The 18,715-nt window shown below is 37.7% G+C and overlaps 1 protein-coding gene across 1 annotated transcript; it reads right to left on the reverse strand.

Moving 5' to 3' along the window:
* Window positions 1-612: 612 nt before the first annotated feature.
* On the reverse strand, window positions 613-17,646 carry PLRG1 (pleiotropic regulator 1). The gene is made up of 15 exons (XM_068942356.1): window positions 17,519-17,646; window positions 16,052-16,158; window positions 15,687-15,829; window positions 14,603-14,656; window positions 12,847-12,940; window positions 12,392-12,482; window positions 12,097-12,198; window positions 11,291-11,383; window positions 10,785-10,934; window positions 10,567-10,668; window positions 9,970-10,072; window positions 9,203-9,311; window positions 7,916-8,055; window positions 5,026-5,219; window positions 613-3,984 (listed from the first exon to the last, which is right to left on the reverse strand). Exons 1-15 carry the CDS (start codon window positions 17,525-17,527, stop codon window positions 3,925-3,927), a joined length of 1,551 nt encoding a protein of 516 aa, XP_068798457.1. The 5' UTR covers window positions 17,528-17,646; the 3' UTR covers window positions 613-3,924.
* Window positions 17,647-18,715: the final 1,069 nt, after the last annotated feature.

Here is an 18,715-nt window from a genome sequence, read left to right on the forward strand (position 1 = left end):
ACAAAAAAAACCAAACCCTCAGTTCAAAAAAAAAAAAAAAGTCTTGCGTGAATACCTACATATATAAATGTCACATAGATAATTTTTCCAACTCACTTTAGAATAAAACATGCCACATTAATTCTGAATTCACAACTCACTCAATGACATAACTCCAGTGATTTCATTGTGGCCAAAATTTCAGTTTGTGCCATGGACAGAAATACACATTTAACTTGTTCCCAATAAGACATATCAAAAATGCTCTTGCTCTAAGCTTTTCCCCCACCCCTGCTCCCAGAGCTCCCATCCAGAACCCTTCTTCGACCTCATACTTAACTCCAGAGATGCTTCAACATTTTTTAAAAACTCATTAAGATAACAGAATTCATTTATAAATCTACACTAGTTCTGCTAATCCCTTAACTTCAAGGAGATGTGAAGCCCTTCATAAAACCAGAATCAGTTCTTTATCTCACCATTACCGCTGATCTGCAGGAATATTCTTTACTGTACTATAGGAAACAGCCATCATTTTAATCCTAAATTACTTTAGCTGTCAATACACATTTAGTTGCTTTATATTCTTCTCACTAAAACACCCACAGTGAAAAAAATGACATGAAATCACACTGTATTTCAGGTTTTATTGAGGGCTAAATTGCTGTTGCTTAGATCAGGCATAGCACTTTAATTCTTATCTTACAGGACCAAAAAGAAACTGGCTATTAAAGATTCATTTCTGTAAGCTTTCAATATGCCAAATACATTCTATTCTGCACAGCTTACATTGCCAGCAAGTGACAGCATTCTAGCTGCACAGCTTACGTTAGATGCTTTTTTTATACAGCAAAGAGTGATCTTAAAATTTATCGCTTTCACCAGTTACACATTTTTGGAAGTATGTTACAATCAGAAAGCATTTTCCTTCTTCTCTATAGTTATGTACAGTATAAAACAAAACCTAAGGTTTGCGGTAGAAATGGGTATGATTTGATCATATACAGGAGGTAACATCAAATTTTATTAAATAAATGACAGTAATTATGTTCTGAGATTAGATTCCAATTCAAGACTACTGTAACTGACACTGCAGCAGGACACTTTCCAGAAACATGGACATTATAAACAGCGGACCAGATCCTCCCGTTCTGCTTCATCTTATGACTTAAATGGACAAGTCTAATCTCACCATACATCTATATGGATCAGATATGTCTAACACAACTCACTGTCTAGGCTTATTTTGCACTAGAGAAACACTTAAACAAATACGTTAATCTTGATGTGTCATAAATAATTATACAGAAGTACATGTAATGATATTCACATTACTAAGACTGCCAAGTGGAAGAAAAAAACTGCTGGTAAGACAATGAACATGCACATCAAATGTTAAAGAACACAGTAAAACTTGACATTTGGACAGCATATCGCAAAGCCAAAAACTATAATCTCAAACAATAGTGACACACCTTTAATTTACAAACCAAATCTGTACCTACAGCACCACAAAGAATGCCAAAACCACCACTGCGCTACTACATTCCTGCAGAAATCCACTGCAGAAACATGGGTTCTGCAAGAGACTGCCTGATCATCATCATCAATGTGATAAATGATGGAGTGACTGCAATTTTTAAAGGAAGGTGCCAATACAGAAAAGGTGAGCATGAATTGTGAGCCAAGACCTTCTAAATTTCCCTTTCGTGATTCCAAATTATCAACAGAAATAAAAATGCTTAAACACACCCCACACTTATCTTTTTATCAAGCACATTACGCCTTTCCACTCTGGTTTCCTCTAGTGTATTTCAGTGAGCCACAAAATTCTGCAAAACACCAAACACTTCATGGATTTCTGAAATGAAGCATTAGCAGCAGGAATACGAGCATAAAAATAAAATGCACCTGCGTTCTTCCCCATTATTAGTTCAAATGGCAAACAGCTGTAATAAAGATCTAAAATTTAGAGTATCAATCAAATAAGAGGGATTTAATCCAACACAACCTGCATACTTTTCTCCATACTCTGGGATGGCAAGAAAAGTAACACTATATGAATAAGGACTGTTAGCAAGGTAGATACACAGACAGAAGTAGGTTAAAGGGGAATGCACGCATGTCACTATGGTCCATCTTTTTCTCTCCACCCAACAACACTTCCAAATATAAAAAAAAAAAGAACCCCTTGAAAACATCTAGGGGATTTTTAAAAGTAAATTTAAATTACTATCATTGAAAGCACCCTTTAAAGTGAATGCTTGTTTTCAATCCATATATTCAAGGTTTTTTTTTGGCTTTTGTATTTTTCAAAATTGTAAAAACATAACTAGTTCACCCCCCCCTTTTTTTTTGCTATTTTGTTCTGAAATATAGTAATCTGAAAGGCAAAACTTAACGTATGTTAAACAACAATAAACAAGTTAGCAATGTGTGTAAATCCGGCTATTCTGTGAGGATGCTTTAGACAGCTGTCAAGCAAAATTCAGTTATTTATGCATCATAGACTGTTTTAAAAAGATACTTTCAAACGTTTGAATGTTTAAATACAGTATTTAAAGGAGGTATACAAGAGTATTCCTGTGCCTCATAAAAAGATTTAATAAGACAAATAACTTTTTAATGTAAAAGTTTTACTCGTTTTTCGTAAGTTTCATTGCAAGTATCTGAAATGGGGAGCTTCAGGCACTTGCAGCAAACTATGTGATTTCTCTAACATAATTCACAGATTTCAAAAATGATGTCAGACTGGCAAAAAGTAGAAAGGGTTACTATCAATCCAGTGGTCACAAAAAAATTCTCAGCCTTTACCTAGCATGAAACTCACTGCTGCAGCTATTAGCAGCGTTAGTAAAGTTGCCAACAACTGAATGGCTGAATGACTCCTGCTTTTCCGCCTGCCCAACAGAAAGTGCTTCAGCACAGCACTAACATCACAGATAAGCTGTAGCAAGGATGCTTACATGTTTATTGCCCATTAGATGACTGTTTTGCAAACAGAGTGGAAGTTTTGCCCCTCCAGGAGTATTAATCATCTTTCAGTAATATATATATTTTTAAATCCTTAATAAGGTAGTGGAAGGCAGCCGGAAATACAATTAAGACTGGTACGACTTAAGAGCTTTTCCTTTTAGAGCAGTTTCAGAAGTTTCCTATAATATAATACCACACGTGCTTTGGATAATTGGAAAAAATCAAAATACAGTTGATTTTAAAAGGTAAGTCAACTGGTCCTAACCTAGCACTTATTGTAAACCATATGATTTGACAGTGGCCCTTGCTATAGAAGGTCCACTCCAGAATGAAATCAGGGAAGATGAGGAATTGCATAGGAAAGCTTTCCTAGGGAAAGAAGCACTCTGAAAATCAGTTTCATTCAATAACAGAACTGTGGCAACGCTCAGTGAGTACCTTTCCTAAGCAAACTACGTTATTATTTAGTTCTGCCTCTTCCTTGACTACTCTATTATTCTGTAATTTAGTGGGTATACTGATCCATTACAGTATATATTTAACATATATACCATAAAGAATACTAGCCTACAATTTGAAATGTTACTCAAAAAATTGCCAGTAGATGGTCTCTATACATAAACTTGCAATTAATTTTGGAGTCATGCAAGGCTCAACATAGTATTTTTAGACTTACACCCAATGTATATATAAAATCAAGTAAACACCTGCAAATACAATCAAGTAACCACCTATCGTTTCCATGGACTATACATGCTCTAAAAAGAGAAACAGTTGACAGCTGCAACTGGTTTGCTGGCATCATATCAAAAATGACAAAAACAAAGAGAAATAAAATTTATTATAAAACATGTTGAAAAAGCAATGACTTTAGCTGAGTTCCTGCTCTGCTGTTCTAGGCAGAACATAATGTGATTGAATGCTTTCAGGAAAGCTAAAACAAAATTATAGCGTACGTATGTAGCCATATTAAAACCGCTTTCTCTTGATAATTTCTGGTTTCCAGCTGACAGGATGAGTTTCTTCAGTCTGAAAGGAAAAGAAAAATCTCGTAAGGCTATTTTTAAACTTGAAAGTTATCTGTAATCAGGGTTCAGGTTAAAATATTACTTACAAAGGATACACATTCTATTTCATACAAAATAGTATAATGTAACTACTATAGTAAGTAATTTATTTACCCAAATTAAATTTTATTTTACTTCATCCCACTGTCTGAAGTACATGACAAGGTCTCTACTTTTCTTCTGGTCTTTCTTTTTTGACAACAAGAATAAAGATAAGATTGTCAATGGTAATTCAGAAAATATTTTGGTGATCAAAGCACAGGAATAAGAATTCCACAGCCAGGCCTTCTAGTGATATCCATATGAATACTGGCAAATTTCCTGATCCCTACATTTTGCCCAATTATGGATAAATAATGGATAAAATATTCCTTTTTCCTTTAGAGCTCATAGTTACTCTGAGTCTAATTCAATGCAAGAGATCCCTAGGTTTAATACAAATGCTTACATTCTTTATATTGAAGACTTCCTGTGTTGAAGACACACTCTGATACAGAGAAACTATACAGTAAACTATCATCTAGTACATTAATAAACTGATTCAGAATTGAGCACAGTATTTTGGAAGTAAGCTGTTTATTCTGAATTCTAGTCATCTACCTTTGATTTTTAATCTAGATCACATACAGAAGTATAGTAAATCTTCAAATTTTAAACAATCTTTGTCTAATTCCCATCCTTTAATGATTAAAAATACAGCCTCCTACTGGCTTCAAAATTAAATAAATACTATTATCGTAATGAGATTTCTCCAAACCACATCACGAGGGACTTTTACAGAAGAGTAGATGGACCTGAGAATTCTTATAGCAGTAAATAAGAAATCAGGATTTCAGAAAGTACCTGCTGCTGACCTCTTTAGATAACTATGTACTCATTCTTTTCCAACATTAGTAAGACTAAACAAACAAATCTGTATGCATGTCTCTAATGGATACACAAGACATTTGTTCCAAACTTGCTGATGTCAAGAAAATACATTTAGAAAGTCACTTCAACATACCGCAGTATCATCTTCTCTGTACACTTTTATGGTTTTATCAGCTTCAGCTGTTAGCAGTCTGCTTTCTGACTGGTCAAAAGCACAAGCAAATATTCCTGATTCACTGTCCAAAGAACCTGGCTGTACAGCTGCATGTACTCTCTGGAAATTATATCCAGTTCTCCAGTCCCAAAGATGCATAGTACCATTATCAGCTGCAAAGAAAGAAACATAATTAGTATCTTAACCAGTTAATTTCTACTATTTTTCTAAAAACAGTTTCATGAACAACAGATTAATGCATCAGGAACATGTTAACTATAACGTTCACGTAGAATGTCTCAGCACATCACATAGTAGTTTCCCATTTTCTGCTCGCCTCCTTCCTAAATAAAAAGGAAGGTCACTTTTGTTTAAGAAGGCTGATGGAAGCCTCCTCAAAAGCTTATCCAACTTTGCATCAGATAACCCAGACAGCTGGCCTACCAGGGCACAAGACTATTGCAGCAAGTTCGTTTGGAAGCAAAGAAAGGACTGCAATTCTGATTATCAGTTTCCTGTTCAGCAGCTCTACTAAAATTGATCAAAGATATCATCGTGTTGAACAGATCACAAACACCCACTGCTGAATTTGTCAGCAAGCACCATAGAACCTCTACAAACATTCAGCTTATTTCAACTACTAGTTTAGACCACTGTCACCATTATTGCTAGTAGCATCAGCTTAAGGATATTCATACAGATGTCAGCTCCCTGTTCTGAAAGATGCTTTCAAAGCAATTTTTCAATTTTAATTAAAAAAGAAAAAAAAAGATCTAGCCGAACCAGACCTATTAAAACTTTCATTTCTCCATGGCTGCCAACTAGACAAGAAGTCCAGTTGTTTCAGAAAGTATGCTTCTAAGGTAAGAGACTCCTCTAAGTCAACCTCACGTTATTTTAACTCAGCATCAGTTTCTTTGAAGTTGTAGACAGCATAAGGATGTAAAAAAAAGTCTACATTCAAACAGTATCTAACCTCCCCCCCCCCCCCCCAAACACACAAATAATTAGAAAAACAATTTTCTGATGTGGAGTAGGAACTAGTTTTTCTAAAGCCTCAATTACTTTAAACACCAAAAAATCCTGCAAGGATCTTCTAGAAAGGTCTTCAAAAATAATACAGAATTAAGTTTGAAAACAACTCAGTATTTTGTAAAGTTCTTGCTCTCACTATGAACACATATGTTCTCAAATACAATTTTATTCTGATTTTTAAGATCACGGGTACCCTATTATTATGATTTGAAGTACATATGAGGGTAAGTTGACAACATAATTAGCTGTCTTCCTGCTCCAAGTCGACACATTTCCATTTTACAGTATTAAACATAGGCTTGGGATTTGGAGTATCAAATGGGACCAAGAATACAAAAAAGTCAGTGTTCCAAAGTGCAACTTAACAAAAAAGTAACAGCTTTCAAAACAATTATGCTCTGTATACAAACACTGACTTTTTTTTTTTTTCTTTCTTTTAAACAGGTAGCTTGCTTGCTGCAAACTTAGGGAATCTAAATCTTACCTTGACCTTTCTAGCTCATGTATGATACCATGAATTAAGTCCCACTCTCAGTTACAACTACCCAAAATATTAGAGAAGGAAAACCAAGGGCTGAAAACTCAGACCCTAGGAGTAACTTGGAACAGTACAGACAAGCCTCTTAATTTACTTTCCTATGACTGCTAGAGCTCTACTTTTTAAAATCTTGATTAAATAACTGCTCTAGGGCCTCAAAGATCTGCATTCCACTTCCTACTTTAACTCTGATTTCTCACATGATCTTGGGTTCTTTCTCTAGAGCTTCTGAAGCTATAAAATTAGTACTTCCTTTTTCATACTTTTTGTTCATTTTCCATTTTTAATAGCATCTACAATTTTAAAAAAACCTTACTATCACCCTACTATTTAGGCACTGTACCCTAATGAAAAGGGGATTTGAATTCAGTTGAGATTTTTATAAGGGACTTTCAGAAAAGCTTGTCACTAAAAAAGTCTACACATTAACCATCTTGCATAAACATTTGGGCTTCTCTTCCTTCCTACCCCCAGGAAACAGACACATACACATAAACCAGTAGTTCCCAGACATTTGGGGCTCAAAGACCACTAACAGTACTCTAAATGTTTCAGATGATTATATTAATTTACAAAGCTTTTGAGTGACAAATTAAATCAATGTGTTCACAATAGACATAAAATCCTCCCAGAGAATATGTAGGCACTGGAGCAAAGTGGCTAGTTTCTTAACTTTGGAATGCTTGCATACATAATATGCAGGGTAAACCTGGTTTTGATTCACAGAGCCAAATAAAATTTGGAGATTAAGCAAAGTTTGGAGTTATTAAGCTAACATCTGCTACAATACAAAGATAACATCAGAAAATGCATGCAATAAACTTCTAGATAGCAGAACCAATGCATTTGTGCTGCATAAGAAACAGGAAAGAATTAAGATTTAAATGATACAACAGGCTCTAGGCAGGATTTTTCTATCCATTCTCACTGCATCAACATGTGACTAAGAGAGCAGCCACCAAGGAGCCCAGATTCTCCTAGTTTATTTCTGATTTCCAGTCCCTTTGTGAGGGGGCACCAACTGATTCAGATTCAGGAGATCCAACAGGGTGGACTCTGAAGCCATGCCGCAATAGTCAACTAAGAATGGGAAACCTTTTCCCTGCTGTGGGGTGAAAGTAGTTTTTGGGCATGCAATTTGGTTAACACCAAAGAAAAAGTGACCCTACTCCCTACGAAATAAAGTTGTGGGCTATAGCTGGTGTGTAGGAGGGCTCTGTGAGCATCTTTCTCTAAGGACCTCCAGACATATAAACAGGAAGGAGAGAAAATATCAGCAAGTATTTCTCACTTTACCTCCTGAGACCAGAACTCCATCTGAATTTACAGCCAGTGTGTTGATGATAGCATTGTGACCAGAGAGGTTCTGAATGAAGTTTCCATCTGGGAATTTCCACTGCTTAATATTATCTGGAGAACCAGATGCAAATGTGTAACTGAAAGAAGATTAGGACAGTAAATCAGAATTTAAAATATGGATAAGCCAATGCCAAAGTAAGGAGAGCCAACGCCCTTCATTAAAACTACTGCTGAACTAGTTACTTAACATTAAATCTGCTCTTCTGAAACTTACTTTGTGTAAATACAAAGTGATTTTATAAAATCATGAATGAAAACAGGAGTTACATAATTCTGTTTCCTTTCCATTCTATAGATTATCTAAACTTTATAAATCACAAGACTCTCCTGTGCCATATATGATGAGAATATGCAAACAAACATTAAAAATACGTTTTAAATTTTGGAGAGTGTAAAAAAGTAACATTCTTGTCCATAGTTATTCTGGCCATTTTCAAGTATAAAGTGCACCATCAATAAAGGTATCAAGATAAAAAGAGAAAAAAAAGTATTCCCTCATTTTAACGTTTGCATTTACGTAGGTTATCTGGGTAGCACATAAAAAAAGTCTTTAGCAATCTTTTCAATTGCCACCATGTCTAAAGCAATTTGCCGTTTACTTAGTAGATCCTGCAGTTTTTCCCCATTATTTTTATAGGAATTTATCAGACCAGGTAACTACTAATGCAACAAAATATAGTATCTTAATTCAGTTATATTACCACTACCTGCTTCAAAGACTAATTACCTACAGAAGTTTCTCTTTAAGACCAGTTATATTGAAATATCTCATGCACTGAAGCACAGATTCAAAAAGATCCCTTGCAGTAATTGCTGTCTACTTTAGCATTATTCACACACAAGCAAGTTTACAAAATTTCCTCACTTTCTGCTAACAAGCATTCAATTACGTAATTATTATGAGTCTTAGGAAGCCATTAGGAAGCGCCACTGATCTCTCAAGGACTGTGTCAAAGCACATGTAAGTAGTTCTGTGGAGCATAAGAAACTCTGGGAATTGCTAACGTACACCAGCATCAATACTCGGGGAACGGAATCAGTGTACTAAAGACTTCTGAGAAGTAATATTTTACTAATATGTACACTTTTAAAGCATTCTAAGCTCTTCTTTCACTAGTTTGTTTACACTGTTCTGCTCTATCGTTTTAAATCATCATTCCTGTTCACTTTGTCACTGCCCAATGTTACAAACTGTGAAAGGGTAAAGGAATGAGGAAAACTTACTGTCTTGGATGTAGTACAACTGCTCTCACAGATTTCTTGTGGTTTGTTAAAGTAACACGAGTTTTTCCTGCCACCAAATCCCAGAGCCGTATTGTGGTATCATGACTACCTGCAATGAAAATGACCAAAAAAAAAAATTAAAAATCATTAAACTACTTCTACTGCTTTCATAAGACAGGCAAACTTGATAACGAGAGAGACAAAATTGTTATCTTAACTACAAAAAGAAAAAGAAAACGTCACACGCGAGCCCCGAGTTCTTTACTACTAAAACTACCTCAGAAGTAAAATATGCTGGGCGTTAACAGTCTTCAGCGCTACTGGAAACGTTTAGAAGAAATAAGGAATATTTTATGCAATTTGAAATTCAAGACGAATTAATTACAAAAGAAAGCTGGATTTTGACATAATGGGAAAGGGATTCATATTTAACCATAGAACTGGACACTTAATTGGATGGTGGACAATTACAGAAGACCACACAAAATACAAAGACTTGATCCACACACAAATTTTAAACTTCAAATACAGGAAAAGCAGAAAAACAGAGTTTTTTTAAAGCAGCGCCCAAGTATATGTGCTTAAGCATACCACCGATAGTATAAAATCATCATTATACTGCCTACTTTTAACAGAAAACTAACAAGAGATGTTAATTGAATAAGTCAATAGAGAGAACAGTAACTTCATCACTTGATTATATAAGGGATACATTTATGACTGTTGTATAGATTACATGATCGAAAAACAACTATTGTCTACTCTACCTGTAATAATTTGTGGTTCTGCAGCTTGGCACTTCACTGTTGCAACTGCATTTGTGTGTCCTGATAGTGTGTGCACACTGGCTTTTGTCCTCACATCCCATATCTATGAAACCACAGTAAATTACAGAGGTCAAGAAAAGGTGCATCTTCAATGTATTTTAGGCACTGTCACTGATTGAAATAAATTTCTACCATAGGTCCACAGGTGAAACCATAGTATTTAGTTCGTTTTTTATCACCACAGAATTGCCCCAATTGGCAAATTTCAAGGGGAGCAGAGAGCCTGGTACTCAATTTGTAAGGTATATAGATAACTAACTGCAAAGTGAGTCAACATAAAGTTATGCCATCTTCTAAAAATAAGAAACTAAGCGACCATACATAACGTAGCCTACCTACTCAATTAAGAAATAAAACATTCTCCTGAAAATACATTGCATTTATGTATATTTGGGGTACAATCAAATGCTTACGTTTCTATCTGACAAAGTTAATATAAATCATCTTTGCATTTTAATCTTGGTATGTTTTAACCTTTGTTAGTTAATTACTTCTACAAATGGAAGGTGTTAAAATTCTACTTAAAGGTCTACTCACTCGCGCTGTTGAATCTCTGCTACATGTCACCAGCACATCTATTGTTGGATGCAGATCTAAACCATAGACAGCACTTAGGTGACCGTGATAATGTCTGATAACCTAGATGAATTAAAAAAAAAAAAAATTAGTGGAATAGTTAAAGGAATATTTTAAATGTTTTGATTTTTATATTTGTCCCTACCAATTACCTCTGATCAAAAAAACCAAAAGTTTACCTTATTGTATTCAAGATCCCAGCATTTCACTTGTTTGTCTTCTCCACAAGAAAACAGGTATGGACTTCTTGCACTTACTATCACCCCTCGTACAGTACTGATGTGCCCCGTCAAAGACAATTTCAATTTGCCACTAGCAAGGTCCCAAATCTGTATTAAAATAGGTATTTTGAGACAGATGAATATAAAGCTACACAGATGGTAGCCTGGGTAAACAGCCTAGGTAAAAATGTAACAGGTTCAACTGAGATTAATAATTCTAAGAATTACAGAGATATAAATGTTTGCTAATTACTACCATATGATGAATAAGATCTCAAGAACAAATAATGCTCTGCAAATCCTCTTCTGTTTGTGACTAGGTAATAAGAGGGGAGAAAAAAAACATACATTTTGTAGCTGACTATTCTGTACACAGTAACCAAGACATTGTCTGCAGTGGCTGAAAACATTTCTAAATAGCACGAGAAAGACAACTTAACTCGTCAATAATTCTTCCTTTTTACCTTTATAGTTCTGTCAGCTGAGCCAGTAACAAACCACTGATTTCCTGGTTCTACTGCAATGCATCTCACCCAGCCCAGATGGCCACTGATAACCTTTAGACAAAAAAGAAATTTGCAAAAATCAGAAATAATAAACATATCTGTCAGTATAAGTTGCCTTCTCTAACACTGGAATTTGTCTGTATTAAATGAGAAATGCACGCTCCCTAGGACAAGATCTGAAATTAGATCTGAGAAGAGCTTGATTTTAGTTCTTCTTCAGTAAATTTTTAGCAGTCTCTCTTCATTTAACATGTCATACACCAGACTTTCAGAACTTGCAACGGGGAAAAAAACCTGCGCCAATAAGCCACTGTTTCAAATCCTTTATGAGTCCATAATATGATGGCTGAACACTTCAGACTTCACAGAGAAGGACTGATTTAAGCGCACCTTCTCTATGCTGCTATATAATGTTTATACAATAATAAAAAAAAAAGATTCATCTGCCAAAGAATCTGACTGGAAAAGACAAACTCTTAAAAGAGCTGATCACACTACAGCTAAACCTATATAAACACAAGGATAAAAATCAATAATATTCACAAAATAATTTAGTAAATAAAATGAAAAAAGTTTTTAATCAAATCTTGTTATTTAAGGAGAGAGTATGCATGCAACTTAGGCACGATCACTTTTCATTCGATTTCATTTCGTTCCATTTCCTGAATGAGAAACAGAAATTAAAATCTAAGCTAATCTAAGTTTTTATAGAACATAAAACATTCATTTACTTTTGTGCGCACGTTCCTAAGTTTATAACTTACTCTGTACAGTTTCCAAGGTGGATGCCACTGAGGTTTGGGCATGGTTGGAGCTTTCTTTGCCACTAATGCAGAATTTTTGTTTCCACCAGCTTCCATCACGGCCTATAAATTAAAAGGAAGGTTACTCCGATGCTTTATAACCATTCTTTTCATATAAAACCTAAAGCTCCCTTGCTGTGACATCTCAAAACTGATTTATTCAGTCAGAACTCCACAGAACTCACAACTGAATTGGAAGTGATCTGGTGAATGCCACCTACTCTGACAGTATAAGCCTTACACACAAGAAACTCACCATGGGCGCGCCAGGAGGCTGCGACCGCTCAGACATTCCAGCATGCCTGTAAATGTCACCCACACCAGCAGCTGTCCGATTTGCATCCAACCTACAATGAGTGAAAAAGGTAAACTTATTGGAATCAACTTTTTCCTTTCACAAAGTAAATGAAAGGTACAAAGCGTTCAAACACAATCAAAACAAACAAACAAAAACCCAGACTTTTTCCCTTGCATCTAATCAGATTTTCCCATCTTCCAGCTTGCGTTCATTGTCTCTTGTGACATCCAAGAACAAACTATGTACAGAAAAACGATGCCCAGTCATGCTAAAAAGTTCTTAAAAAACAATTTTGAAAAATATAATATTCAAGATTTGGCTGGGGGAAAAAAAAGGTTCTTATCCCAGCTTCTGCACTTTTCCTTGAAATTCCCATAAAATACAGAAGTGTTATGGAAGTAGCCCCTTAGTACCTGGACTGAGAAGGAGGAAGTGCTACAGCTAATGACTGAGCTGCAGATTCACTAGGCATCCTCTGGATCTTAGTATCTGCTGTCAGAGCCACACCTTAAAAGAAAACACAGCAAAAGCAAAGAGAACTGTGTTAAAAAGAAAATACAGAAAAGTGTATTATACACACAAATATGCACGTACACCTGTGTAACAGTGCTTGGCACACCTCTGTAATATTTAATAATGTCACTGAATGACAAGATTTTTCACAGATGAGTCACAAGCCTACAAAAATAATTCTTTTTATTTTGGTTCAAATTCTCTCCATCTCGATTCTACATATATACATAGGTACACAATTTCTACAACAGAAAGCGGTACGATTCTGTCATAGGAAAGAACGGAAGCCTAACTTGGGAAGGTGCCCATCTTTTTTTTAAATCAAGCCTCAACAACTGTGGAACTGTGATTGTCACAGTACCTACTGTGATCAAAGACAGAACCAATAATTCAAAAAATGTTTGCTATGTCCTTTAGCACAGTTTATTGTATTATGTAGCCCCCCTGTGCTCCACGGAGCGGGGCAGGATCTACAAAAGATTTAGTTCTATTTAAGTCAGAATTTCAGACTACAACTGATAATATATATTCTCATCCTAAGAACAGTTGATCAGTTTTTTCCCCCAAAGCTTAGTTTCTGGCAGACTGGTGAATATATTTCACGCCCATTTCTCTGTTTCTTTGCCAGACCAAAGTTCTGGCAATTGACAACAAAGACAACATTTGGGTGAGATATGCATGCAAAACAAAAACAGAGAAATCTAATTTTTAAACTTGACATATGTGGCTCTACTAAAAGAACACTGAATCTGAGGAAACTTGTTTGAGTCAGTCTCATCCACACAGTCCTAGGCAACTATGCAGGTTTTCTAAGGACTGAGGGTCTACTGAACACTCGCATCTTCTAAGTTACATCAAGCCCCAAAACATTTCCCATGATATGTACAATAAACTTACATGCCAGAAGTAAAAGATCAACACTCAAAACTAAACTGTCATAAAGCGAGAGTAGGAGCCATCAATAAAAGTGACAACAGCTAATGGCCAATATAACAACAGAAACATAACCCTTCCAGACACGCACTAAACCAAATGACAGCAACATTTTTTGACACTAATGCCCCTTTCCTAGAACAAGGGTGGTGATACCTACAACTTTTTGCTCTAGTGATGAAAGGCACAACACATTTCTGCTTGTTATCCCACATTCTTCCACCTGTTACCTCCCCACTCCTCTCCCTTTCCCAACAAAAGTTTTAGAGCAGCTGTGCCACAACAGTGGAGGAAGCAGGGATCTGTCAGTCTTTGGAATTTTTACAGGGACAGTGGACCACAGCATCAGAGAGAGGATTCCCAGAACAATTTTTTGATATTGCCACAGGGGGCGAAACATCCTAGAAACAAACGACAACTTCATAGCAAGCACACATCCACTGAGGCTTAGTGAGAAGAAAGATGCTCCACCTGCATCTAAATCCTCCTGGTACCTCCTAATCCAGAACATTTATCAGCCACAAAACTCTCTACATCAATACTACGAAAGATTCAAATAGCATATCTCATTACTATCAGCTATGGATTCACAACAACAGGAAGCCTCCTTGGAGCTGGACGATGCCCCAATTTACACTTTTTTTTTTTTTAAATAATAAAAAAATGCCCCCTCCCCACACCAAACAAGCCCAACAAAAAAAGCACTCCCAAAATTTTACTTGCCAGGCCCAGGTGGGTACGGATGTGTACCAGTTACCATATATTCAAGTTCTTGTCCTAAAGAGCAACATAATTTCATATTAATAATTATATTTTACACTACACTGCAAATGACATTACAAAGCAGGAAACTGAAGAAAATCAGAGCAGGCCATACATAGCCCTGATCCTATGTAACATACTACATTTACTTGGAATGCATTTGTTTTGGTTATGCCAGTTTTCTAGAACTGGCTAGTAAGATGACATTTTTTAAACGGTGATGCCACTGCCTGTTATCAAAAGGGACTCTTTCTCATGAGAAGCAACTTTATGTTGCCAAAGGTGCCTTTCTGAAGTAGAGACCATGGAAAAGGATTCAAGTACATAATGAACCTGTATTTCACGTACAGCATGGGATCTTTTGATACATAGGCTAGTCAAGACAATTTACGGTGTGATACTGGAGAAGAAAAAGGCAAATACAAGTTCTTTTTTTCTTCAAAGATTTTTCAGTCTCTCTCAACATTTTTTTCTTCACTCTCAGAATATTTCCAAATAAAGTGTTCTGAAAAAATACCTCTACTAAAATAAGAAAGCATTTTGCATTCTTTATAAGGGAAGTTTCTATATGGGATCTACCTAATAGTTTCACATTTTATATTTAACCAAAAAGAAAAAATAGTCAAAAAGATACCATATTTAAAACAAATGGATTTTTCTACTTAATAGCTGCACAGCCAAAGAAAGTCTGAAAAAAAATTCCATGAAACTTAAAAAAAAAAAAAAACTTCATCAACCTGAAAAAGAAGAAATACATCACTGAGCTTATACTTTTCCCAGTAGCTAAGCATAACACACACTATGTTTCTGAATTACTGTAAAAATTACACAGCATCGTATCATTCCCTGTATTCTAACAAACTTTTTCCTTGTTCTAAATCACTAACCTCCTTTGAACTCTAGCAAGAAAAATACCAATGAAAACCAGCTATTATGATTTCCTCCTGTATCTGTGATGGATTAACACTACAGCCTTGAGAACTAACTTCAGTGAGACTGTCTCTTCCAAAACAAAAGACAAACATACCATTAGGAGCAAACTAACCTTGATTGCCAGAATACTGTTTATGTCCATAAGGATCCCCAGTGTTTGAGCCTCCTTTCTCTCTCAAGTTTTCTTTCAGAGTGGGCATGTGCAACACTGAGCCATACTCTGTACGCAACTTGACTGCCATCTTTACTTTGTGACTGTTGGAAGAGGAAAGCATATTAAAGCCTAATCTTTGAGTTGTTATTAACTTTTGAAATATTTTAGAAAGCATTTGACACCACTCACTTTACAATCCTCAAATTTTTCTTCCCTTAACATCACACTGTAATTCTATCCAAACTTGTGACTTGACTAGAACAACCGCTACCATAATTTAAAGCTTTGAGACATACCAGTAATTCACTGATTGCAGCACATACCTTTCTTCATCTAATGGTATAGGCTTGGCATTATCAGCTACAAACATATCATGGGTTCTCTTCAAAGATCTGAACACAAGTGTGTGCACAGAATGCTTTTGGACTTCCTAAAAATAAAGGAAAGCATATTTAAATACATTTGGCCACAGCTGAATAAGGAATTGAAAACAGTAATACAAGTTAAATAGAGTAGCAATTTCAGGCCCTGACAGTGTTAAATGATGCGGCACTATCCAGTTCGCAGAAAACATTCTTGTTGGAAACTAAACATTAAAGTTTATGTGTTGTTTTAATTCAGTGTTTACTCAACTCTCCCTTTCCTGGAAACCAACAAAACTGAGAAAAGCAGGCCAAAAACTTTGATCAAACTTTCTGCACTGGCACCTATATGATGAACACATAAACAGGAAAGATTTTCCTACACACTTGCCAGTTCTGTTTTTATATAGTAACTGATTCTGAAAACATTCCTATAAATTCTATTTCACTATCTCCATAAAAAGAACAAGAGCATTCATAAAACTTCTGTGTAAACTGTGTCACTTAATGCAAGCACGGGAGCAAACATGGGCTCAAACCTGACAAAATTTGTTTTCTCCAAATAATTTTGTTTCCTTATTACCAAAAGCAAAACATTAAAATTCCATTCAAAGACTAAGAAGCAAAATAACAAAACTTTTAGGTCTCTTTCTACAGAATACTCTCTTATTACCAGCACAGTTCAGTTTTTGTTTTCAAATCTTTTCCTCCCAAAGATAAAAAAAAAAAGTCATTAGGAAATAGCTGAAAACAGAACTCTCTATAGGACTGCCTTTGTTCTGCACATCACAGAAATAACAGCAATAAACTGGAAACTACGTTAACACTTTTTGGAACTGGGTTGGGAGTTTCATGCAAACTGAAGAAAGAACTACGGGGAAGAACTGCTGTTCAACTACAGTAGCTATTGTAAACACCACACGAGCGCCAAGTAACAGAATGCCTCCCCATTACGAACGGAAGATCGTGGAGCATCTGGCAACGCTTTCGACAGAGATACCACACTGAAAAAAACAGCAGGCAGCCTGACATAGGCCAGCATTCTTTACATTTTCTTACAGGCTCCTGACAGTTCCCTGTTTTCAGCAGCGCACGAAACTCGCTCCACGCTAACTACCCCACCGCCGACAAACGCGGCGGCCGCCTGCCGGGCAGCGCTGCCGAGACCTCACGAGAAACCCACCGCGTTCCCGACTAGCTAACAAGGCCCGAGAGGGGCACAGCCCCGCGCCCGCCTCCACGCCCGGCCTCAGCCTCGCAAACCACGGCCCACCGAGGCCGAGGAAACCCTCCCGCGCTGCCCTCGGGGCCAGGGGCGCCGCAAAGGCCGAGGGACCGCCGCAGCCGCCGCCTTCACGGGCCCAAGCCGCCCCCGTCGCCTCGCGCCGCGCTCCGCCGCCACCGCGCCGCGGGGTCCGGCCGCCTCACCTCCACCATGGCGCCGGCCACCTCGGACAGCCGCAGCTCACCGCCACCCGCTATGGAGGCACTTCCGGCGCCTGCCTCGCGCCGCACCGGAAGTGGCGCGCCGCGCGGCGAGCGCGCACGCGCGCCGGGGACGGGCGGAGGGAGGGAGGCGAAGGGCGGGGCCGGAATGGGCCGTTGGCGGCGGCGGCGGCGGCGCAGTTTGGGCGGGGCTCAGCCGCACCACCCCCTATTTCCCGTGCCTGGGGTCTGCGGGTTCGAGTCCCGCTCGGGGCGAGAGGGGTCAGTGAGGCGAGGTAGGGCTGTGCCTGAGGCTTCGGCTCCAGAAAGGGGAGTTGCTAGTGGCTGGCAGCAGTCAAATGTCCTTTTATCAGTTAAAAAAAAAAATCTGGATCTTGCAGGTGCTCACCAAGCACTAGCAAAAACCTCCATGCAGGGGCTGCTGAGGTGGAGGGGTAACAACCGCCACAAAATGGGTCTACGGAGTAGGGAAACGGCTCCTAGGGGAGCAAAGCAAGACCTGCAGAGAGCCGGGAAGAGCCTCCTTAATGAGTCGTGGAGGTTGGGCTGTCTGGTGGTGTTTTGTCTAGTGATAAACTGGCACGTATCGAAACTTGAGTTGAATTAGGCCTTGCAGATGAAGCTAAAACAAATGACAAATGGTTTTTCAACCATATAAATAAAAATAAAACACGGAGAGAAAAACTGAGACCGCTCTGGGGTGGGAGCGGTCAAGATGGAGGTAAATGAGCAACCGCCCAAGCAGAAAAAAGTGCTAATATTTTATGCTAGTTGTATCAGCTAGACCGATACAACATCTTGATTCGGTCCTGTTGGGTTAGTTGATACCGACGATTTTTAATCATATAATCAAGACTGGCTGTGGCAGGGACTCGGCGTAAGCAAGGGCACGTCACCGTGCTGATACTTCTGTCTTAAAAGCAACCCTTCACAGTCACCGTCATCACGAACTAGTAAATCTTCCCGTGGTGAAGCTACACATGTTCAGCGCAAGCGTGAACAAGAAATGCTTTAACGCCAGCCTATGCAAGCCGCAGTTACAGCTACCGAACAGCGGAGTGCAATATTGAGCTTTCTGAAAGATAAACTGTGTCTTGCTAAGACCTTGTGAGAACAAGCATGAAATACCCGTAAGGATCCCCTATTACGAGTGATGTCAGCTTGATTTTATAGGACGTG

The sequence above is a fragment of the Struthio camelus genome, chromosome 4, assembly GCF_040807025.1.
Source record: "Struthio camelus isolate bStrCam1 chromosome 4, bStrCam1.hap1, whole genome shotgun sequence".
NCBI classification, from domain to species: domain Eukaryota; kingdom Metazoa; phylum Chordata; class Aves; order Struthioniformes; family Struthionidae; genus Struthio; species Struthio camelus.

Bases quoted from the DNA above. Each gene is read 5' to 3' on its own strand.
- PLRG1 (XM_068942356.1), bottom strand. The intron at 15,830-16,051 runs GTATGTGCTGCA...CTCTTCCAACAG, and splicing joins ATACCATTAGATGAAGAAAG to TCACAAAGTAAAGATGGCAG. The intron at 12,483-12,846 runs GTACTAAGGGGC...CACTCATTGTAG, and splicing joins CTTCCTCCTTCTCAGTCCAG to GTTGGATGCAAATCGGACAG.